The sequence below is a fragment of the Lampris incognitus genome, chromosome 9, assembly GCF_029633865.1.
Source record: "Lampris incognitus isolate fLamInc1 chromosome 9, fLamInc1.hap2, whole genome shotgun sequence".
Lineage (NCBI taxonomy): Eukaryota > Metazoa > Chordata > Actinopteri > Lampriformes > Lampridae > Lampris > Lampris incognitus.
In genome coordinates this window covers 42,275,938-42,300,156 of record NC_079219.1, presented here as the reverse complement: position 1 = coordinate 42,300,156, position 24,219 = coordinate 42,275,938, and the positions used below count along the sequence as shown (strand labels likewise).

General features: G+C 43.7%; 2 protein-coding genes across 2 annotated transcripts in view; both read right to left on the bottom strand.

The window, feature by feature from the left end:
* Positions 1–2,581: 2,581 nt before the first annotated feature.
* fzd1 (frizzled class receptor 1) lies at positions 2,582–4,299 on the bottom strand. Its single transcript, XM_056285708.1, has one exon. It carries the CDS (start codon positions 4,226–4,228, stop codon positions 2,582–2,584), a length of 1,647 nt encoding a protein of 548 aa, XP_056141683.1. The 5' UTR covers positions 4,229–4,299.
* Positions 4,300–8,924: 4,625 nt separating this feature from the next.
* cdk14 (cyclin dependent kinase 14) overlaps positions 8,925–24,219 on the bottom strand; it is a 278,497-nt gene continuing 263,202 nt past the window's right edge. Inside the window, exon 16 of the mRNA XM_056286990.1 lies at positions 8,925–10,192. The gene's annotated coding sequence lies outside the window, so the exon portion shown is untranslated. The remainder of the gene's footprint in view (positions 10,193–24,219) is intronic.

Below are 24,219 nucleotides of genomic sequence, written 5' to 3'. Positions count from 1 at the left end.
GAAACACACAGCACAAATATTATTTAAATACTTACATTTCCCTTGTCTGCAGTTTGGTTATGGACAATTGGTGTTACACCCACTTCCAACTTTCAAGGCCAGTTGTTGTTTGCAGTGAGCCAGGTTGGTAAAGCAGTCCAGGACAAAGAGGTTAGCACACATGTAGAGGTTTGTGCCAGCTGTAGCTGGGACACTGCGATCCAAATCAACATGATCCTCTCAGCTCATGTCCTCTGAAGCTGCGGGGTCGATGTAAAGATTTGTGTTGGTCTGTGCATCCAACAACTGAGCATTTCCCATGCCTGGACAGCATGCTTGCTGGCGGGTGCAGCACTTGCAAAAAAAAAAGAAAAAAAAAAGGCACACCTTCGCAGAGATAATTTAGTTGTTAAGCCATAGGTGGAGATACTCAGATTGGGTGGGGGTGGGGGTGGGGGGTTATGTAATGAAAGCCCCTCTGCTGCAAATCTGAACGGCTTGTGGGCTGTTGTCAACGTTTGTGTGGCAGTAGGCCCATCAGATATACATGTGTATGTGCTGAACACTGAGGGTGAGTTTTTCATAATATGGGACCTTAAAAATTCAAGACAACGGTAGCCAAAAATATCCAAGTTTAAAGCACAAATAGCCATCTACGGGTGGATTGATTTCATCAATACATGTTACTGCCAGACAAACCTTAAAGCTGATATGAGGAGCCATCACTATCATGTATGTATGCTCATGTCCAAGGTCTCTCGGGGTCTTAGTTCAGCCACGCAGCCTCACCACCTTCATTTGGCCAAAATGGCCTATTCAACTAGCAGAAACATGCAATCATAAATTTAGTCTTTATATTTTAAACCACTTCAAGCTGTTTGATCATGAACCAGCTACGAACCATGAACCAACCCTATTGTAAAGTTATATTTTGCTTTTATATTTTTGGCATATATTTTGTGGCAGCTTCTTTGCATTGATAGGGAATTAAACTACATTGTCATATGATCTTTTTATTTTATTGTATTTTTTTTGTGCTCAGACAATTTCCAAACCCAGGACAGTTGTTATGGTGACATGTTTATTGTCATCAGGTTGTCAATGCAGTATAAAATACCTTCTCCATGAGTCTATTTTCACAGCGCAGAAAGTCGTTTCAAAGCCATGAAATACCACTGAACAGAAACGTAAGTATTGATATGCAGGTGAGGGTCAGCACTGGTCCTTCAGTCCAACTCAATGAGCATCTAAACACAAGTCCACCTGAGCTCACATTACTGCACAGCACACAATGCATGTGTGAGATGATGCCTAGTTATGAGCCAGGCCTGTTTTGTTCCAAACTCAGAACTGATGCTGCTGATGGGATGTGAAGAAGTGAGAGGGAAGTGCTCACCTCTGTCCTCTGAGAAACAGGGAAGGCAGAGGTTATGTTTACTGTCAGTGAATCATCACGCTGGTGTTACTTGTCTCAAAATCTGTTTCCGATCATATCCTAAAATTTTCCTCTCTAGAGAGTTGGAAATGTTATCTGGCAGCAAGAGACAGTGAAGTCATCAAGTAAAATGTTTTACAGCCAAATCTGTGTACCAGTAAGAATTGCTGCTGCTCAATAAATCATATTGCTATACAGCATTATTTTTTTCCTTAAGCAAATGTAGGGCTGGTTACTTCTGGAAGGGTCCATCTGCCGTGTGGTAAGCTGTCTCCCTTACTGAGCTGAGTAAGCATAATAATCATGATCAATAACCTATATTTATGGAGTACTAAGAATAGCGGAGTTTCAGGTGCTGAACAGAGGAAAAGATGATGCTGATGTGTGTGTCTGTTTCTATTCTGAGTACTGCATCTTGTCCGTTCCTTTCCAGCATCTATTAACACAATACCAACTGGACTATACCACCGTTACCGGACAGATTCTTTTCTTTTTCAAATACTAACCCTGATTTAGAACAATCATATGTACATTTTCATTACTGACAGACTGCCTTGAACTTTGGTATTTGTGCTATACTGGAGGAAGAGCAGGATCCTCCAGGCCTGAGGCACAGGATATGAACATGTGTGACAGTGACTCATCATGTGGCATATTATTAGCACACATTCCATATCTGTTGTATCTTTCATGTTCAAAAACGCTATTTTTCACTCTCACCACTTAAGAATGTCCAGCTCTGTTGTACAGCGGACACAACTACAGCCGATTAAGCAGGATAAGAAGGAGGCACGAGGAAGCACTTGCCCTTCACGCTGCTCTTCCTAGAATAGAGCCAATGTTCCCCAGCAGCTCGCTGATCAAAGGCATTAACAATCCTTTCCCAACGGTGTCCATCGTAAGTGGGGTCATAAGACCACTGCCTTCTTACATCTCAGCTGCTTCTAATGTTTGGCTACAACAACTTCATTAAGTTCAGAGTAAGCATTTTTTAAATGACTTTTTGATCTTTAAATACAAATATATACTTAAAAAAATCTGAAAACGTGTATGTACATTAAAAACATAGCAACAAGTCTCTCATGTAAGTCCATCAAAACAGATTAAAAAGATTATCATTAAGTCTGCATCTATGCTGCCCTGTGTGAGGGCCAGGGTTAAGCAACATCACACCGTGGTCTCACCCTGTTTACTGTTGGCCAGTCTTGTGTAAAACCTCCTCCAGGAGTTGAGAGTCTTTCCAGACCAGATCCAAAAGCCAGAGGTGATGCCCACAATGAGCATCATCAAGTATTTTATCATAAAGACTGTGAAGTCAGGGCTCATAGTCGGGTGGTTGTGGACAGGACAAGGCACGGCATAGGTCTTGCAGGTCTGGCTGATCCATGTCCTCTCCCAATATTCTCGAAAAGCCTGCTCATAGAAGTAGCACGCAACGACAATGGTGGCTGGCACAGTGTAGAGGACGCTGAAGATACCAATGCGCACCATGAGCTTCTCAAGCTTCTCCGTTTTAGTGCCATCGTGCTTCATAATAGTACGAATGCGAAATAGGGACACAAAACCTGCAAGCAGGAAGGAGGTGCCAATGAACAGATAGACAAAAAGTGGTGCCAGCACAAAACCACGCAGGGCATCCACGCTGTTTATGCCCACAAAGCACACACCACTCAACACATCTCCATCCACCTGCCCCACTGCCAAGATGGTAATGGTCTTGATGGCAGGCACGGACCATGCTGCCAGATGAAAATATTGGGAATTAGCCTCAATAGCCTCATGCCCCCATTTCATGCCCGCTGCAAGAAACCAGGTGAGAGCCAGGATGACCCACCAGATAGAGCTCGCCATGCTGAAAAAGTACAGCATCATGAAGAGAATAGTGCAGCCTTCCTTCTTGGTGCCTTGGACAACAGTCCTTATGTCGTTGTCAAACCTGTCATTGCAAATCACCTTGTCCTCCAGGAGAAATCCAGCAATATAAGCAATGGAGACCATGGTGTAACAGCCAGATAGAAAAATAATCGGGCGCTCTGGGTAACTAAAGCGCTTCATATCCACAAGATAGGTTAATACTGTGAATAAGGTGGAAGCACAACACAACACCGACCAGATCCCTATCCAAATTCTGGCGAATTTCAGCTCTTCCTCAGTGAAGTACATCATCCCATGAGACTTCTTGGGCTCACACGGCGCTCCGCAGTCCTCCTGTCCAAGGAAACGATAATTCAGGTAAGACGGCACTCTCAGAGAAGCCGGACACTTGAAATGTCCTTTGACGTTCCGGTGATCGTAAGTGGGCTCCGTGACACGTGGGGTCGGATGGACGGGGTTGCTCTTATCGGACACATTCTGTCCCACACACAGCTCGCCGGCACCGTGCACGGGGAAAGCCTCGCACGCCAGGCTGTCGGGCCACTGGAAGCCGAACTTGTTCATGAGCGCCTCGCAGCCCTGCCGCGCTCTCTCGCACAGCGACCTGCACGGGGGGAGCGCCTGCTCCAGCATCGTGCACACCGGCGCGTACATGGAGCACAGGAAAAACTTCAAGTCGGGGGAACACTGCACTTTAACGAGCGGATAAAACTGGTGTACTTCGAGCCCCGCATCCTCTTGGTTTGTGTGCCCCAGCAAGTTGGGCATAATCGTCTCGTTGTACGCAATGTCAGTACAAAGTGGGATAGAGATCGGCTGACAGAACCCATGCTCGGGAACAGACATTCCCCGGTCACTGTACTGCCCAGCAACCCCGAGAAATCCCACATGGAGAAACAGAGACGCGCATATGAAGGTGGGGAGTCTCTTGTAATCCATAGCGAGGAAATTACGCACGCCTGCTGTGGCCAGACTTTGGTAAGCTACCTTGCTCGGTAGCGACCGAGCTACTTCCCTGTTCACGCGCAGTGCTCCCGGCCGCCCTCCCCCCTCCTCTCCCCCGCCGTCTCAGCAAGACGATGTGGACGTAAAAAACAAAAATCCACGATTCCACCACAGTATAACCCAACTTCCACCCCGACGGCTTCTTTTGTCTGCTGGGCTCTCCCACGCTGGACCGCCTGTCCCCGGTCTGTCTGTCTGTCCGCTCTCCCTCTGCTTCGCGTGGAGAAGGGTGGGACTTAACTAACATTTAGGGACGGTCTGCATCTTTCATAATGTCGGTACCCACGTTAATTTTCCTAGCCACCAACCCTGTTGAAATATTACTCTCATAATAACGTGATCTGAGAGGTAGAACTATAATATAAAATAAAACATTGCTGCAATATGAATTTACTGACAAAACACATTTTGCACGATATTCTGCAGTTTTGTCCCCATTGCTTTTTAAATTATGTGGCGAGTAAATAATCACATGGGAATAGTACCGCATCTTTCAACCACAATACATTCATTACAGTCTTAACTATACGAGCCTCTGGGGAAGAAGAGGAGAGTTACATGTGTGCGAGAGCCACATGCAACACAGGGCTTTAGGACAACGCGTCTGACAGCAGCGCAGTGGGAGACGGGCTCCTGTGCACAACACAGGACAAGCAACTGAGTGCCCACTAGGATGACCTCAACTACTGGTCTCTATCGCGTTTTACTGGTTTTTAACTCTATCTGCAACATACTTGGTGACTGATTTAACGACTTGTCCAGGGTCTAAAAGCAGTTTGATATTTGTTATTGCACAGCTGCAGGTATCACGAACAGCCCGGCATCAGGGAGTCTGTGCAGCACAGCATGAATGAGGGCAGAATCTACGAGTGAGTACACTCTATGTCATGGACACACTGGCTGTCATCACGCAATGCTATCTGAGCTGTTTCAAATGACGTCGAGCACCTGGCAAGGGGAAATCAGCTGAAGTTGACCAAATCTAGATGATCCCTAATGTTGCAAACAGGAGAAAGTTCCCAAAAGACACTACTAGTATGTGTGAGAGCTGGATGCAGAAAGGGAGTGTGCATGCAGCATCATATACTTTTAAGATGTTTTTTTTTTTGCTCAATGGGGGGGGGGCAACCTAAAAACTCCAACTTGTGTTGTCAAAAAGTCTAGTTCCGCTCTTTTTGTCTGCTTTTCAAAGGGAAAACGTGTTTTGAAAGGGCGGTGATGTCTTATTGTCACATGAAGTCTGTTAGCATGTCTTGAGAGTAACGCAGGAACGAGTCCACAGTGAGGAGAGCTGACACAGATGATATGAGGTGCTGAACAAACCCAAACCAAAAAGCACAGCTGTTAATCATACTGTAGCCATAATTCATCTGCTTTAATACAGAGAGACGTATACCTGATGCTGCAAGGTCTCTGCTGTGGAACTGAGGATGAAGTAACCTGCAGCAGGCAGATTTCCTGACACACCCCAAGGAATTACAGGAAACAGGGATTAAGGATGTGTTTAAACTTCTCAAAACCCCTCTGATTCTACACACTTTGAAGCATTAATAAACTTTATTTCAAGTAAAACAACAATAGACAACATTTACAGACGTTACATCTTCCATAATAACATTACATACGAGTTGTAACAAATGGTGCAACAGCTATTCTACTGGATAATATATTTTTTTACTTTAAGCGATCTGCAACACTTCTTTTTCCATACCTTTTGTGAAGATTTATGTTCAGTGCCATGTACAAAAAAACAAAAACAAAACAAAACATTAAAGCTTAAAAACACGGATTAAGGGTTTAGCACAATGAGGTTGAATGTTGGATGAAAACAAACCGCTCCTTTTCCAACTACACAGTAATAAACCGATTGCAAAAAGTGTTTCCTTTATATTAAAAAAGTGTTCCCTATTTCTATAGGTAAGGAGGGATGTGTGACATTGTCTGCAGATAAAAACCAGAATCCAGAGGTTTACTTTAAATACGAGTACTCTACATCTAAAGCGTGTAGTACATCAAGGACTCTGTAGCCATTCCCATCTTTATTTCTGTCATTTATTTTCATCTTTACATTTCCATTCAACATCTGTACCCCTATTTTGTGTGAATCAATTAAAACATTACATTTCCGTGCTGTTCCTCGTTTCCACCATCGCTGTGTTAAATGTGTAATATCACAACCTGTTTCCCCAGACTTCCCTAGTAGGACCAGAAGCTTTAATTGTCAGACAGGAGGTGTTGAGGATCATTCAAGTTCAATGAGACCTGAAGAGCTTCTAGGAGCTCCACTTCACAGCACTTTGACACGTTTACTTCATATTGCCAACTGCAGAAGGTACTTAAGGGACGGAGAGAGGGGAAAAAACTTTTATAACACACAAAAATTGTGCACAAGGAGAAATATATAAAAAATAATTGATTTTCTAACACTGCTTTTCATCCTTCAAGCCCATCGTAGAACAACCCAGTGGTGTTAACCCTCATTAATACATAATTAATAAGGCTCCTCTCTTATTCCATCAGACATCACAGCAGAGTGACACTGAACAGCCAGCAATCAAGCCTCATCACGCCATGTGTACAAGTCTTCCTCAACCAAACCTCACCACGTCTTCTGTACAAGTCTTCCACAACCAAACCTCACCATGTCTTCTGTACAAGTCTTCCTCAACCAAACCTCACCACGTCTTCTGTACAAGTCTTCCACAACCAAACCTCACCACGTCTTCTGTACAAGTCTTCCTCAACCAAACCTCACCAAGTTCTGTACAAGTCTTCCTCAACCAAACCTCACCACGTCTTCTGTACAAGTCCTCCTCAACCAAACCTCACCAAGTTCTGTACAAGTCTTCCTCAACCAAACCTCACCACGTCTTCTATACAAGTCTTCCACAACCAACCTCACCACGTCTTCTGTACAAGTCTTCCTCAACCAAACCTCACCACGTCTTCTGTACAAGTCTTCCTCAACCAAACCTCACCACGTCTTCTGTACAAGTCTTCCACAACCAAACCTCACCACGTCTTCTGTACAAGTCCTCCTCAACCAAACCTCACCAAGTTCTGTACAAGTCTTCCTCAACCAAACCTCACCACGTCTTCTATACAAGTCTTCCACAACCAAACCTCACCACGTCTTCTGTACAAGTCTTCCTCAACCAAACCTCACCACGTCTTCTGTACAAGTCTTCCTCGACCAAACCTCACCACGTCTTCTGTACAAGTCTTCCACGGTGTTCTGACAATGTCATCATATTTACACGTATATATGGAAGACTGGTTTACACTGCATCAGGGCAGACTTAACAAATACCAAAAGCAATGCACAAAAGTAACCATATGATGGAATGTGAACCAGTTTGTTTTTGAAAAGTGCTTTCTGAAAATAATATTTAGAAGATTTTACAATATAATTATTTACTTATTTCGCTTTCATTACCATTAATTATAACTGTCACTGTAAGATTGTGGAAAATTTAAAGCAAGACTGAAACGTCATTACCAACAAGGCAAATTATGTTAAACCTTTTTTTTTTTTAACAAAATTTCAGACAAAGGATAAAGAAAGGCATGATGTGGTCAGCTCTTTACACTTTTACATGTGTGTGTAAGGGTGTATGGGTGTGTATGCACACATGTGCACTTGTCAGTATCCATACATGTGTTAGCAAACAGGACTCTGAGTGACAAGTCACTGGTAACGATGTCTCATTCTGCTGCCTTATCCATCCTGTTAATGAGCAGTGTCCCATTCTGCTGCCTTATCTGTCCTGTTAACGAGCAGTGTCCCATTCTGCTGCCTTATCCATCCTGTTAACGAGCGGTGTCCCATTCTGCTACCTTATGTCCTGTTAACGGGCAGTGCCCCATTTTGCTGCCTTAGCCGTCCTATTGACGAGTAGTGTCCCATTCTGCTGCTTTATCCGTCCTGTTAACGAGCAGTGTCCCATTCTGCTGCCTTATCCAACCTGTTAATGAGCAGTGTCCCATTCTGCTGCCTTACCCGTCCTGTTAACGAGCAGTGTCCCATTCTGCTACCTTATGTCCTGTTAACGGGCAGTGCCCCATTCTGCTACCTTATCTGTCCTGTTAACGGGCAGTGTCCCATTTTGCTGCCTTAGCCGTCCTATTAATGAGTAGTGTCCCATTCTGCTGCTTTATCCGTCCTGTTAACGAGCAGTGTCCCATCCTGCTGCCTTATCCGTCCTGTTAACGAGCAGTGTCCCATTCTGTTACTTTACCCATCCTGTTAATGAGCAGTGTCGCACTGACACATCCCAGCAGACTTTAAATGCATTATAAAAGGAAGAGTTTGTTATTATAGTACTTCACATTATGTGCCATGCTCATGACTCAATATTTATCAGATTTTTCACACAAACACGCAATGCAAAACACACCTATAAAAGTATAAATCTCCTTCCAGCCAATGTAACCCTGTAATAAATGATAGTCTTCATCAAGCCTTCTTAAAAGGTCAGCAAATCAAAGCTTCGTGGGATGTTGATGGGCACACATAATTAGTAAAGTCAACAATTTTTAAAAAATCAACAGAAAAGGTGGTGGGACATCTAACACGTGATGCACACAAACACATTATACAACAGACACGCACACTCTTACAGTCTGAGAAGAGAAGCTCCAGTCTGATCTGAGATCACTGATAACTCATCAGATACAATAGTAATTATTCAGATCAATCACATGTGATGTAGGATACTGGACACCTCAGATGATCATCAGCTGAGGATGAAAACTGTATATGGACCATACTGACCATAACACTGAACATCGTATTGCCTTTATTGTTTTATTCCTCACACACATAAACTTAACACAAGGAAGCACCGACGCTCAGGTATGATACACACCTTACCCATCCCCCCTTTCTGTTTCTCACACACACACACACACACACACACACACACACACACACACACACACACACACACACACATACACACACACAAATTTCTTGGTGTCTGTTGCTGTATTGCATCTAACTCTGCACTCTAACACACCTTGGGCACGTATGTGTGTGTGTGTGTGTACGCGCATGTGCGTGTGTGCATATGCATGTGTGTGCATGTGTGTGTGCGTGCGCACGCGCGTTTGTGCGCATGCATGTGCGCGTGCCTGTTTGTGTGTGGAATCAGTCCCTGTTTAGTATGTGTGCACATCAACATCTCCAGTCACAATGAAAATAAGTGACATAAGTAATATTAATATTAATACTGATGTTGTTGTGGTGGGAAAAAACCCCTAACAAAAAAATTTCATTCTCATTCTCATTTGATTTTTCTTTTCTTTTTTTTAACTGTGTGCAGTGTTTTCGTTTGTAAGGATGTGTGTTTGTTTGCGTGTCTTTATTACTGGATGAGTGTTGGCAGGAACAGTATATTGGTGAGAAAACGGAAGAATATTAAAAATGTCCATTAAATATGTTCAAGATGAGTATATCAGACTTACAAATATACATTCTTAAATAGGTAGCTTGTTACAAACACAAACACAACACGTACCAAGAGTCCAGTCCTTCATCTGGTGGTGTCACATGATATATGTTGTCATAATCTTATATAAAAAAAAACTTGCAAATGATAGCCTGAAATATTCGGTCATATGTACCATCAACAAATGTGTGTACATGTACCCACACATGCTAACACAAACACACACCATTACTTTCTCCCTTCTCTCTCTCTCTCCCTTTCTCTCTCTCTCTCTCTATCACACACACACACACACACACACACACACACACACACACACACACACACACACACACACACACACACACCTCCTTAAGTGGACTAACTTAGTGAGACATTAGCTGGGCTGGAGTTCAGCTGGATGCTCCAGGTTGGCATCTTGTCCCGCATCTGTGTTGACACCAGTTACCTGGAAAACACACATGGACACACAGTGTTGGTAGGTACTGACACATTACAGCATCTCCTGGTGTGGTCTACAATGCTGCAGTCTGACAGGACATCAGAGGAAGTTTGGGAGGGGGTGTAGTGTGCAGAGGAGGAGATGGAGGGAGGATGGAGGATTCAGGATTCGGTATAAAGGAGAGGAAACAGGCCAGTGATGAACAGTAGATCCCCGTGTGTTGAGGCTCCACATCCTCTGACCACGCTGCACTGATGAATAATTTGTGGGCCTCTCCAGATCCTCTCCTGCTTCATTCTACCCACTTCACCACCTCTTTTTCTCCCACTGCCTTTCCCTGCAAGCCCTTCGCTCTTTCCTTCTCCATACGCCACCCTTTTCCTTCCTCCCTCCTCTTTCCCAGCTTTTGGAAGTGTGGATGTGGGAAGGTGCATACCCACAACCTCACATATCAAATGGACAATTTTTATATCTACTGTTCTTGTAGCGCCCCACCCCAGAAAATACACACATTACTTTTACCAGTGTGTGTGTGTGTGTGTATGTGTGTGTGTGTGTGTGCGTGCTTCTGCATCTTTCTATGCAGGTGTGCATGCACATAAACGAAGTCCAGTCTTGTGAGACACTGTTTAAAGTTTTCTATCTGCAAACAGCATGTTAAGGTTCTCGATGCTCTGACATGAGATGCAAAATAAAGGAGGATGAAAATATCTGCAAATAACATTGCAGAAAAACAGATACGCCCCTACTGCAAAGCAAGGTTCAAAGTCGTGAGAAAATAGTCTACTGTCTTTCTCTCTGTGAGAAAAAACAGTGGTGATTTTTCAGTCAGCCACCCATCTCTGAATAAATGAATTCCTGTCAGATCCTGAGGGAATGGGGGCAGCACATCACCTCTCCTCACCACAGCACGGCACACGGATAATGTCAACACCACAACTGGTTATGTTGGTAGGTCTGAGTTACCATTAACCTGCTCTCTTGGGATCAAAGTACTAAGACTGCAAGAGTACTAAGCAATTTTGTGTGTGTGTGTGTGTGTGTGTGTGTATCTGCAGCTAATCTCCCATACTACTGGGTCTATCAGCTCAATATTTTTTGGCACAGTTATGACTGTATGATGAAGAACCTCTCGTGGATGCGGTGATTCATAACCTTTGAAAAAGGTTTGTTCTCGCTATCGCCGCTCCCTCTCTTCATTCACTCTCAAGCTCGCTCAACTAAAGCTGCTCTCTGTCGCTGTCCGATCGGACTCAACCGTAGATGTGAATCACACATGCTTAGTGAGCCGAACACGTTCATCGTCTTGTAACACCAGGTGTGTTAGCAAGGATGAAGCACCTTCAAGTCCACCACCGAACGAAGAGACCACTAGCACAACTACTGCCATTGCTCTACACGAGACAGCAAGTGCTACCACTAGCAGCAACACCAGACCAGAGCAGGCACTAACCCACCTTCAAATCTACTGTCAAGTCCATCACTGTCACGAGACTGCCAAAACAACTGCTGGCATTTCTCCACAAGGAAAAAACAGCAGGTTCTAGCAGTACCACTAGAGCAGATGCTAGTCTGCCTTCAAATCTACCATCAAGTCCACGAGCCAGTCAAGAGATTGCTAACTCAGCTAGCGACATCGCTCCACAAGAAACAGCAAATGTTAGCAGCATCAAATAGAGGAGCAGCATAGTTGTTTTTTGCCTAGAGCAGCCGAAGTGCATGCGCCAGTCCTGACCATCACCCATACACACACACACAAACATTCAGACACATACATACACAAACATACTCCAGCCACTTTCGAGAACCCAAAGGTTACACTATCTGTCACCTCTCCCTCACGGAGGTCCCATCTTGTCTGATACCGTATAAGAACTCAGTCAGATTCCCATTAAACAATACTCAGTGAACACTCCAAGCTTGGACAGTGGCTGACGGTTAATAAATTGCTTTAGGGTTGTGTGTGTATTCATGTGTATTTTTGGTATACACTGATGAGCCGAAACAATTTGACCACCTGCCTAATATAGTGTTGGGCCTCCGTGTGCCTCCAGAACAGTGTCAATCCACCAAGGCATGGACTCTACAAGACCCCTGAAGGTGTCCTCTGGTATCTGTCACCAAAACATTAGCAGCAGATCCTTCAAGTCCTGTAAGTTGCGAGGTGGAGCTGCTGTGGATCGGACTCGTCGGTCCTGCACATCCCACAGATGCTCAATCGGATTGAGATCTGGGGAATTTGGAGGCCAGGGAAACACCTTGAACACTTCATGTTCCTCAAACCACTCCCGAACAATGTGTGCAGTGTGGCAGGATGCATTATCCTGCTGAATGAGGCCACTGCCATCAGGGACTACTATTGCCATGGAGGAGTGTACCTGGTCTGCAACAATCTTTAAGTAAGTGGCACGTGTCAAACTGACGCCCATATAAATGGCCAGACCCAGAGCTTCCCTACAGAACATTGCCCAGAGCATCACATGTCCTCCACCAGTTTGTCATCTTGCCACAGTGCATCCTGGTGCCATCACTTGCCCAGGTAAATGGCACACACATATACGGCCATCCACGTGCTCTAAAAGAGAATGGGACTCATCGGATCAGGCGACCTTCTTTCAAGGCCAGTTCCAACGCACGCTTGCCCATTGTAGGCACTTTCAATGGTGGACAGGGGTCTTCATGGGCACTCTTACTGGTTTGCAGCTATGAAGCCCCATGCGCATGCATCAATGACTCTTGGGGGCCTAACACCCTGTTGACGGTTTGTGGTTTGTCCCTCCTTGGACTACTGCCAGTATGTACTCACCACTGTTGCCTGGGAGCACCTCACAAGACCTGCTGTTGCCGAGATGCTCTGACCCAGTCGTCTGTCTGGGTCAAAGGATTTGGCCCATGTCAAAGTTGCTCAGGCCTTTACTCCTGCCTATTTCTCCTGCATACATCATGTTGACTACGAGAACTGATTGTTTACTTAATATGTGATCCACCCAGTCCTTGACATGTGCCCTGGTTTGAAGATGACTGACATAATTCAGTTCACCCATGATCATAATGTTTTGGCTCATCAGTGTGTGTGTGTGTGTGTGTGTGTGTGTGTGCGCGCGCGCGTGCGCACACTTGCCTAGAGAGAACAAAGAAGATACAAGCAAGTTTGTGTGTGAATTGAGGATTTCGACTGATTTTGATTAAATTATTTGTCCATTTCCACTAAAAAGCTGATTTTTAATTAAAACCACAGCTCCCCACTGGAGAGAGTGCACAAAAAGTTTCCACTTACTGAAGTCCCAGGAATGTTGTATAGTGGCCAGCTTTGTGTCAGGCTCCACATAGCTACAGCAAACTACGCCCCAACCATGGTGGCAACATTGAAAAGAGGATGATAGAATATTACACAGAAAATAAACCAAATCTGTCTCAAACACAACTGCATCCATGCACAGCGACAACATGGAAGACACAGCTGTGAAATAATCAGTCTTGGGTGTATGGTTGTGGCATGTTATTACTACTTAAGCAAATAGTAAGCTGTTGAACCATCTTAGTGCTTGATGAAATAATGCACAACTCCAAAACGTTTCAGTGGAAAGCACTGCCAGAGGCCGAGGGCTCCACACTTTTATTTTGATAGCTGAAATATCTGTAGCCCGTCTTCGCACCAGTTCCTCATTATTGTGACAACACAGGGCACAATCACAAAACCCATATGCCAAGTGTAACACTGGCACAATGAAACACCGAACAGAGAGGAAAATGGAAAGAACATGCAAGGCAGAAAAGTGGAGATACAAGAGGCTCAAATCCCACCTGCGGCCTACCGGAGCAGACCAGCAGATTCCAGAGAAGCAGAAGGGCATTAAAACTGACCCATACTTTGCTGATTAGATGGGAAAGCTATTATAGCTTAAAACTCATGGTGTTTAGTGCTGTAAAGCAGCACCGTTCAGTTGCAGCACAGAAACTGCAGCACAGAAGCTGCAGCAATGAAACTGCAGCAGAGAAGCTGCAGCACAGAAGCTGCAGCAATGAAACTGCAGCAATGAAACTGCAGCAGAGAAGCTGCAGCAATGAAACTGCAGCAGAGAAGCTGCAGCAGAGAAACTGCAGCACAGAAGCTGCAGCAGAGAAGCTGTGGGAACTGAAAGTACCAGCTTCCAGCTAAATGAACCGATTTGATATTCTTGTTCCTCAGTCAAGGAATTAATTATTTGTGTGTGTGTGTTGGTGTGTGACAGTAGGCATCAGACTGGAGTAGACAGTTGTGTAGTGTTTGTTTCCAAGCTTGTGTATGGAGGATTCATTTGGTGCTACTAAGTAATGTGGCTGTATAACTGTTTCAAGTCTAGTCAGTCAGAAAACTGAGGGAGGAAGAAAATGAACAGTAAAATAAATGTGTCTCTTAGCTCTATTTTTCCCCACTCTTACACAAATGCATTTTCTCTTTGTTTCCCCCCCCTTTAAGGTTTTTCTTTTTTGTCTTTACTTTCATGTTGGAAAACCATGTTAAACAATATATTAGTCACCTCAGAGTATTTTAAACTAGAATGTGTGTGGAGGGACATTTTAAGTTTACATCCAGGAAACTGTCCGAGCACCACTTTAGTCTCTTCCTCAAAAGTGCCAAGACAATGGAGGTGAGTGGATTTGGCCCTGGAAGCACAGATGCAGGTCATTATACAGATGCAGGCCATTGTGCAGACACACCTGCTTGCATGAAGAGCTTTTGGAGAGCAGTTTACCTGATGCTGCAACCACTTTCCACTCAAGTGTTCCACACTCAGAAGGCAAACTTTTGAAGGCAAACACAAGTGTCTTTAAAGACCATAATTACTCATCAATGAATGACCACATTGGAATGTAAATCTGATATTGATCTGGTGTCATGATAAGCAATAATGTGTGGTGAAATCTTTGCCTGGGTAGGCAGTGACCTATCAATGTGGTATATGTATGTCTATATTCAATTAACACAGCAGCCCAAGCACATATTATGCATTGATGGATAGAATAAAGTCTACATTAGTTAGTTAGTTAGTTAGTTACATTAGTTAGGCTGTAAATCAACAAATAGTCCTACTGCAAACTCACTTACATGTGGAGCTAATCAAACCTAACTGAAGGATGTTTTGAGCTCACAGTGTGTTCACATGTAGATTTATATAACACAATAAATGCCTTTGTGCTGGAAGAGAGAGAGAGAGAGAGAGAGAGAGAGAGAGAGAGAGAGAGAGAGCTTGGTGTCAGCGCCTGATAAAAATGCGCACCGATAAACACACACAATGAGGGTGTGGTGACGGCACGCCAGGATAAAGAAAACAAGCACGAACCCGTCCAGACCCACGGCGCACCTGATGCGGGTTGCGAGTGCGTCCTACTAAACGTCCCTAAGCATCCCTCTCAGGTTGTCCATGAGTGCATAGCCCATGGCAGCAGTTGCGCAGTGCCGTGGGAAAGAGAAGAGAAATCTTGGGGTTCAGCGCCTAATATCAGGCTGACGTCAGGCAACAAACACAAAGCCAATAAAATGGCTTAAAAAAGTAAAATGAATAAAATAAAAATAAATAATACACTCAAAACCTTTCAAAAAAGGGGACATTTGTTTCAAAAGTCTTCCTTGTTAGGCGCAGTCCTTAGTTTCAAAGCAAAAACCTCTGCTCGTCTGGCTGCAGCCACGCAGCCAGTCATCCTTTTGGTGCCACTCTGTTTGAAAAGGTTGTGCAATTTTTTTTTTGCCTCTTCTGCTTTGTAAGATCCTGCAGGTCATGTTTTGATTTCCCATTAGCAACCACGGCTGTTTTTTCTTCATATGACAGTGTTGAAAATATATTTAAGTGAGAAATATCCATGCTGACCACCGCCGTTAAGCTAGAACGACCGGGAATCCACTCCTACCTAAAACAACCACGGTTTTAAAACTATATTCTGTCAAGATAAATACACAGTTGAGATATTAATACATTACACATGTTAGTTTAATTAATGGTTATGAAACTGACACGAAAATTAACATTTTAACAACTTTAATACTATTTTTCAAGCAATTTAAAATGGCCGCTGTCCCAACACCTGCAAATACTGCAACACGTCAGTGGTGGTCATGGTGCGTCTGTAACTATGTTGGCAATAGTCAAAAATCATAGTCATTTTAGGTAGATCTTAACATAACTTGTTTGTGCAATTGATGTAAACCTAATTTTAATGTAAATATATGCAATTTTAGGAGACTTCAGGGAGCAGCAGGTCTGTATCGTCCCCCCCCCACAAAGTTATCAAACTTTGAAAATCCAGAACTGTCAAAACGACGACTCGGGAAAGGGCAAGAAGCAAGAAGGAGTGGATGTCATGTGACATGGAAGAGCCGAGGCAGTGTTGGTCTCTGTCTCATTCTTGATCATTCAACACAGTGTGAGAACCAACTGTGGATGTGCAAATCTATGAAAATGTTAGGCTTTGTGTGCCAAACCTGTCGACAGAGGCACCGATAGCCTCAGCCCATGATCTTACACGTCCTGCATTCAGGAATCATAGTTTTTAGGAGCAAGCTGTAGCAAAAGGAGCATGCTACACTTTTAAAACAACTATTGTGACTAGTTTTACTGGAGTATGTGTAATCCTGAGACCAATTATGAATATTAATATTTAAAATAAAATAAATGAATAAAATTATGAATTATGAATATGAATAAATGATTAATAAATACAACTATCATGTAATCTCAACATTTCTTTTTAGCTTTGGTGAGGCACTGCTCGCACTGCCTACCCTGCACACACACTAGTGATAAGACCCATTTGTAATTTAAATTCCAACAGGAAGATAAAAGAACCGCATCATTCTTACAGAACTCTAGATTGCATCTGGAACTAAATCACCACCAGCAATCAGCTTTTATTTGCTCTATGCTATGTTTTGGGATGTAGTGAGAAGCAATGACAGTCTCCAGAGGGCCAAATAAGTGGGGTGAAAACTCCCTTTTTGTCCTCATTTACAAAGTGACTCACTTGCTGGGGTTTGCTTGGATATCATTCTATAAACCCTTGTTTGTAATTTGATTTTCTTGTCAGAAGCCCGGTAGGCACTCTCCTCAGGCTGTTTAAGTGAGGTGATGAAGAGGTTGATGTATGGTAGATATTGAAAGCAGAGACAGAGGAGCATGAGGATACAACTGAAAGAGTTAAGAGGAAAAGAAGGAGCCAATAACAGCACATTTGTAAAGAACAGCTGGAATTTGGTGATGGAAAGAGAAAAAAGAAAGGAGAGAGAGCAATGAAAATGCCTTTTTGAGCGCTTTATTTTTTATGACACCCAGCTGTAAGCTAGAGATGGACATCATTGTGGGAAGGGGTGTAGCATTTGAGCAATTCCTAAGGCTAGCTGGTAGCAAGTGTAGGTTTCTCCACTGTTGCTCCTCTCTGATTTACCCAGTCTCCTGCTTGGCTCGGCTCATTAACACCATATCTCAAGTACAAAGACTGTCATTACTCTCCATTAGAACACATCACCATTAAAAATTATTTGACATGCATTTCTGTAGGTACACTTAAATGTGTAGGTACACATAAAGAGGTATCTGGGTAACTGTATCCTGCAAAGTCTTGCACAGCCACAATTGTGCACACCTCCAAAATCTCAACAACACATCAGCTGTGTCCATGGGGTTATGCAAATAACCAATGGTTGAGCAGCAAAGAATATCTGGTAGCGTGACCTCCACATGAAACCAAAACAATATCATGGATAAAGGAGCAGACACAATATGTACACAGACACAACACAGAACAAAGGAAAAAGCAAAACTATTAAAAGAAATTTAGATTTACGGTGTGTTCACAACCAAAGTGACACCAAACTTTGGCACAGCAGGGATAAAAACCAAAGGACTGGAAAGAGGTGACATTGTGCTGATGATGTCACCAAACTATCTTCATGCTGTATTTGCCGTATTTGCTTTGTATTTGTATGCTATGAAACGGTCCTTATGGTGTCACAGGAAGTTGAATCAGTTCTTCTGGACACAACATTTATTGGGAGAAATGTTTCATCACTCATCTAAGTGACTTCTTCAGTCTCAACTGACTGCAGGTACCCCCACCCTTATAAACAGCACAACTGCATAACGACCAAACCAATGACCGGTTTCTTACTCAAATTACTGTGACCCTTAACTAGACTTACACTGGCCATGTGTACTATCCACAGAGGATTGGGGAATAGTTGCAATCACAGCATTGTAAGGATAGCGACAGATGTACTCTTACCCCCCCGCCTCGGTTAAGGGGTTGTCACTCCCTTTTCACATAGATGGACTCATTTTTTTGTTTTGTTTGACTACATGTTCAAACAATCATTCCTCCTTTTCAAGGATGTGCACATCCTCATCCTTGAAAGACTGGCCACTGGCCTGTAGATGGGTGTAGACAGAGTCCTGGCTTGACATCTTAGCTCTTCTGTGTTGTGCTATCCTCTTTGCCAGTGTCTGTTTGGTTTCCCTGATGTACAAGTCATGGCAATCCTCCCGGCACTTAACAGCATACACTGTATTGCTATGTTTGTGCTGGGGGACCCGATCCTTGGGGTGGACCAATTTCTAGTGCAGTGTGTTTTGGGGTTTGAAAGCAACTGAGACGTGGTGTTTGGAAAATATGCACCTCAACAATTTCGACATTCCCGTCACATACATAATCACCACTCGTTTACGCTTAGGCAGTTGTTGTCCTTCTCCTCTCTTCGATCGACAGGTGCACTGTTTGGGCGGCTTCCTGGCCTTGACAAACACCCAGTTAGGATAACCACACTTAACCAGCACCTGTTTAATGTGGGATTTCTCCCCTTCCCTGGCCGCTGTGTCGGTGGAGACGTTGTCAGCTCAGTGTTGAAGCATCCCGATGACTCCTAGTTTGTGCTCCAGTCTCTTCGCTGCTCCTACTGCCTCCCACACTCTCTTTGGTTCTGTTTCCTAAGTATAACTTTGAATTCCCACCGTTTACTTCCAGTAGTGTTTTGGTGTAAGCTCACTTGCTGCGCTCTCAAAAGGTTGGCAGAAGACAGGGTCAGAGTTAAGCAAGTTTGGGTGGTGCATGCCACAGAGGTCCAGCATCATGGTGAACTGAGCATCAGTGCTCTCCTCATTGGAAAACAATGACTGGCATTTTGGTGCTGGTCATGTGAAAAGGCCTTTAGGTATCAGATAGTCCTGCCATTGCCCTTGGCCAGGGAAATAGCCTCAGAACTTGAGGTTGGGCCTCAGGTGCTGCACTGTCACTGCCCACTGCTCCCAAGTAGTTAGGATGGGTTACATGCAGTGGAACATTTTTCCCACAAGGAATACTAAATAGAACTAGACTAGCATAAAAAAAGAACAGATAAAAATAAAAGAAAAAAAAAGTGGGCAGTAAAGGTTTTTGCATTCAATTTAGTTTCATTGGTTTATTTTTCTTGATTCTGTTCCCAGAATTCTTAAGCTATTCCTGCGTTTGATTTTGGAAACATAATAGCAGCTATATTTCCATCCAAATGTATCACAAATTCTAAGCCAAAGTCAGGGCCCTGACACACCAGGCCGACGGCCAATGTCAGGCTGTCGGTGAGCGTCTAGCGTCTGTGACCCTATTTTTTGCAGTGTGTCCCGCACCATTGGCACTAGTTGGACCCCTGTCAGCACCTTTTTGGCCGATTCTGCATGTTGAATTGGTGGAGCCCATTGATGAGAGAGATCACTCTGATTGGCTGTTTACCTTAGCAAATCAGTGCTAAGCTAGCGAATCAGGGCTGTCTGCTGTAGTCTTTGCGGTGTATTGAAGTGCTACTTTTTGGCCCAAACAGCAGGCGACGTGAGGCTACGCAACAGCCGGCCTTCATCGCCGCTAGTCGCTTTGGTGTGTCTGGGCCTTTAGAAAAGTTGAATATAAAATTCAAATTACTGCAAGAGCAAATTACCGTGTGTCCATCAACTGGTGTTTTTCGAAACAACAATTTTCCATGCACAGGGCATGACAAAACCATGTCATCAAAACAATGCTTATAACGGTTGCTTGGTAGCAATGGCTACCAAGTATCAGTAAATGTTAAACTCAGGGGAGAGAGTGAATAATTCTCAACATGTGCCTGTACTAGCCATTGGAAGAGCCGTTATCACAGGTTTATGTCAGCTTTATGGTACCTGGCCATATTTTACACTGCCCGATGAAGACTGTGAGGAAATGCAATGCCCATTATTATAATGGCTGAGGTCATTGCACTGCGATGTACCTGGTAAATACAATGTATCATGTAGTTTCACCATCTGCCATTATTGCTTATGGTTGAGCATATGCTCTGCATTATCATTTATTTGAAAAACCCATCACCCTTTACCGCATATTCTCTCTATCGAAACTTCCACTTTTCCACTTCAACCAAGCATACAAACTTTTTGTTGTTGCAATATTTAGCTGTTTTTTCTTAATTCTGGCACTTCCTTTCATGTTTTCTTATGCGGACCTTCAAATTTCATATAAAAAACACTGATAGATACTAACCATCTGTGCTCTAGGATACATGCACACATCACTGTCAGTGCATTACATACACTGGCAAATACACCATTATTTAAGCACAAGTTTAGGTTAACACATCTACACAAGTGGCTCGGGGGCGCAGTGCTTGCATTGTTGCCTCACAGCAACAATGTCCTAGGTTCGATTTCTACCTGGGGTGGGGTTGGCAGTCGGGGAGTTTGCATGTTCTCCCCAGGCCTTTCGGTGTGTAATGGTTATTATCTGTGTGTACTCTGCATGTTGTCACCATGTTTATGTAGGCTATCTCCCGACTAGAGGCCTTTCTGTGTGGAGTTCACATGTTCTCTCTGTGTTCACATGGGTTTCCTCCAACATCAAAAAAAGAACAAGAACAAAAACATGTAGAACGATTTCCTGTTCCTGACTACGACATGGACATCCACCTGGAATTGGTCCCTGGGCTCTGAAGAAAAGGTGCTGCCCATTGCTCCTGACGGCCCTTTGAGGAAGGACAGCAAGGGAAATGCAGAGGAAACATTTCTTCAGCCACCACTCCCTACATGTGTGTGTGTGTTCATTGTAAAATCTCTCTTCTCTCTATGACAAATAAAATCTCTCTTCTTATTGGCATAAGTCAATTCAATTTCGAAGGCAGGCCTTTTTTGTTTTCTTCTTAGATGTTTGCGGTAAAGTATAAGTAGAAAGGAGAGGTACTGAGCACAAACTCAAGACATGGAGACACAAAAAAATCTCTGGTTTTAATTGTGGACACATTGAAAATATAGGCAGTCTTGCTTTGTGATGATGTTCCAGATGGGATGCCACTTTGTTGCAACTCTCACTCTAAGCCTCTACACACTGTATGATTTTGGCCATCTTGCACATTTATACATTCATATGCTATACTGTTCAATGGGGAAAAAAGTAAATTGTTCATTATCTGCCTTGTCAGACTGTGCAAGTTGAAGTGAGACTGCTGTCACATTGTGTGATTGGTTGAACAATGAGGTTATGACCTTCATCAGCCAATGGTAAGCTGACCATGCCAATGTAGTTTACTTGCCACAAGAAATCTGGGATCCTAGCAAATAGGTACTGGAACGCAGGTGGTCCAATGCAGCACAAAATAAGCAGTTAGTGAAGAGTGGTGAAATGAGTTCGGCAGGTTTCTTTTGTTACAAGCACTGCATGAATTTGTCCCTCTAGGAAAACAAACAGAATAAGGAGATCTTAGAAAGCTGGCTTGGTGACAAGCCCAAGAGTTTTACTTTAGGGCAGACAGGCCCTTTTGAGCTAATTTAGACCTTCTCAAAACTCATGGTGAAAGATCACTTACTTCACCATCATTCATTCAGACAACAAGCTCACTAGTGAATTTAATCAAAGTGAATCTCAACTCAAAACCACTCGCAAGGGTAGTGAGGAGCTTCTGAGGCATTTCTGAATAATGTGAAAGTGTCATGTCTGTAACGTTGGGCAACCCAACAATGTGGATGTCTTCTAAGAAAAAAGCTTACTGTGCAGCTGTACCCCTTGACATCTGTATTGACAGCACTGCTGAATCTGTCATTCTTTCTCCAACAACAAAAGGCAGCTGATGGTTTATTCATCAGCTAAGCTGAGCACAAGGGCATATTGATGGATTAAATCCCTGTGATCACTTCTCATCTCCATATTCATTGGGTTAGGCTGATGAACTGCTGAGGGTTGGGCTGATCAATGCCCCTGCCAATTACCCCCACCCCTGCTTCGCTTCTCCTATCTTTCAATCCATCAGTATGTCTGTATCTTTTTATCTCCCCCAATCTCTATCTCCCAACTCCCTTTCTGCAGATAAGAGTAAACAATCTGGTGGGGCGTCCGGGTAGTGTAGCAGTTTATTCTGTTGCCTACCAACACGGGGATCGCTGGTTTGAATCCCCGTGTTACCTCCAGCTTGGTCAGGCATCCCTACAGACACAATTGGCTGTGTCTGCGGGTGGGAAGTCGGACATGGGTATGTGACCTGGTCGCTGCACTTGCGCCTCCTCTGGTCGGTTGGAGCACCTGTTTGGGGGGGGGGGACTGGGGGGAATAGCGTGATCCTCCCATGTCCTCCCACATGCTACGTCCCCCTGGTGAAACTCCTCATTATCAGGTAAAAGAAGCAGCTGGTGACTCCACGTGCCACTTTTGAACATACAAGGCACGGTGGGTCTTCTTCTTTCAGCTTGTTCCCTGTTTCTCAGGGGTCGCCACAGCGGATTTTATAGTTTCCATCGGTACCCTGTGAAGGCATAGCACCAATGGTGGCTGTTGTTAACCTGGGCCTTGATGGATCCGGTATGGTCTTGTCAATCCGCACAATGATTTGGCAAAATTTTACGTCGGATGCCTTTCCTGACACAATCACTAACCCTATGGACAGGGACACAAGTAAAATGCTGGATGCCATCCCAGTATTCATGGACTTGTACCCATGCCTGTCCCTACAAGCACAGAGGTTACAATAATTATAGTGTTGAGCAATGCTGGAGGAGTGTTAGAAGAGCAAACCACTTTCCAGTGTACTGACATCATGTGTGTATATATATATATATATATATATATATATATATATATATATATATATATATATATATAGCAGCTGATAAGTGCGCGATGCACGAAACAGGCTAGTACTGATATGTATTAAAACTTTTTTTTAGCGGTTAAAGCAAAATGGTTGTGTTTTTTAAACAACACAGGTCAAGTGACGCAATACAATTAAGGTGCTCGGCTTTGGATGATGACATCTGGAAACCGAGCTCTGGCTGGCCCAATTTAAAATCTGCCCATCTCAAGTGATAATATTGAAGTGTGAACATGTTTGAGATAGTGTACAGTCTGGAGCCCTTTGCCAGCTCCTTCCCCCAAGGGTCACAATGAAGTCATTAACATGCCTCGGCCAACATGAACTCACTAAAGATAAATCTGCTGTGAAAATTGATGATGAAAAAGGATTTGAATTACTTTAAAATCCAGGTTTTAATTCTTGCTCTTGAGTAACCCCAACCAAGTTGTGCATCCTGAGTTTAATGTCTCACATGCTCGGTAGTAACCTTTAACAACAGCTAGTGATCTATCTGAAGGTATCTACCACAGCTTAGACTGCTCTACTTGTGTTTCCTGCACCTTCAAGCACCCAAACAACAATTACTCCCCTGGGAGCAAATTATGGCTACTTTATTTATTCACACTTCATTATCCTGGATTCAGTATGTGTGGTTGGGTCTTTGTTTGTTGGTGTGTTTTATACGATGGAAGCGTTTGTGCTGTTCAGTAATTCAAGGCGAGAGTTCACAGAGCAGCATGTTAATGCTGGGGAGTAGAAATCTGGGCTTGGTAAAAGCTTAAATTGACAGCTCTGGAAGTAGTCCTGCTGCGAGGATCTGTGCAGGGATTTCTGCCAAGTGTAGATCGAAGACAAGAAAAAAGTTAATTTTAGACCTCGCTGGTGGCACTGAGACTACTCCTATAACACTGTTTGTGTTTCCTGTAAGCACACATATTTCTTACAC

What these genes read in the sequence shown, in the direction of transcription:
- fzd1 (XM_056285708.1), bottom strand. Translation starts at nt 4,228, where the DNA reads ATGGATTACAAGAGACTCCCCACCTTCATATGCGCGTCTCTGTTTCTC.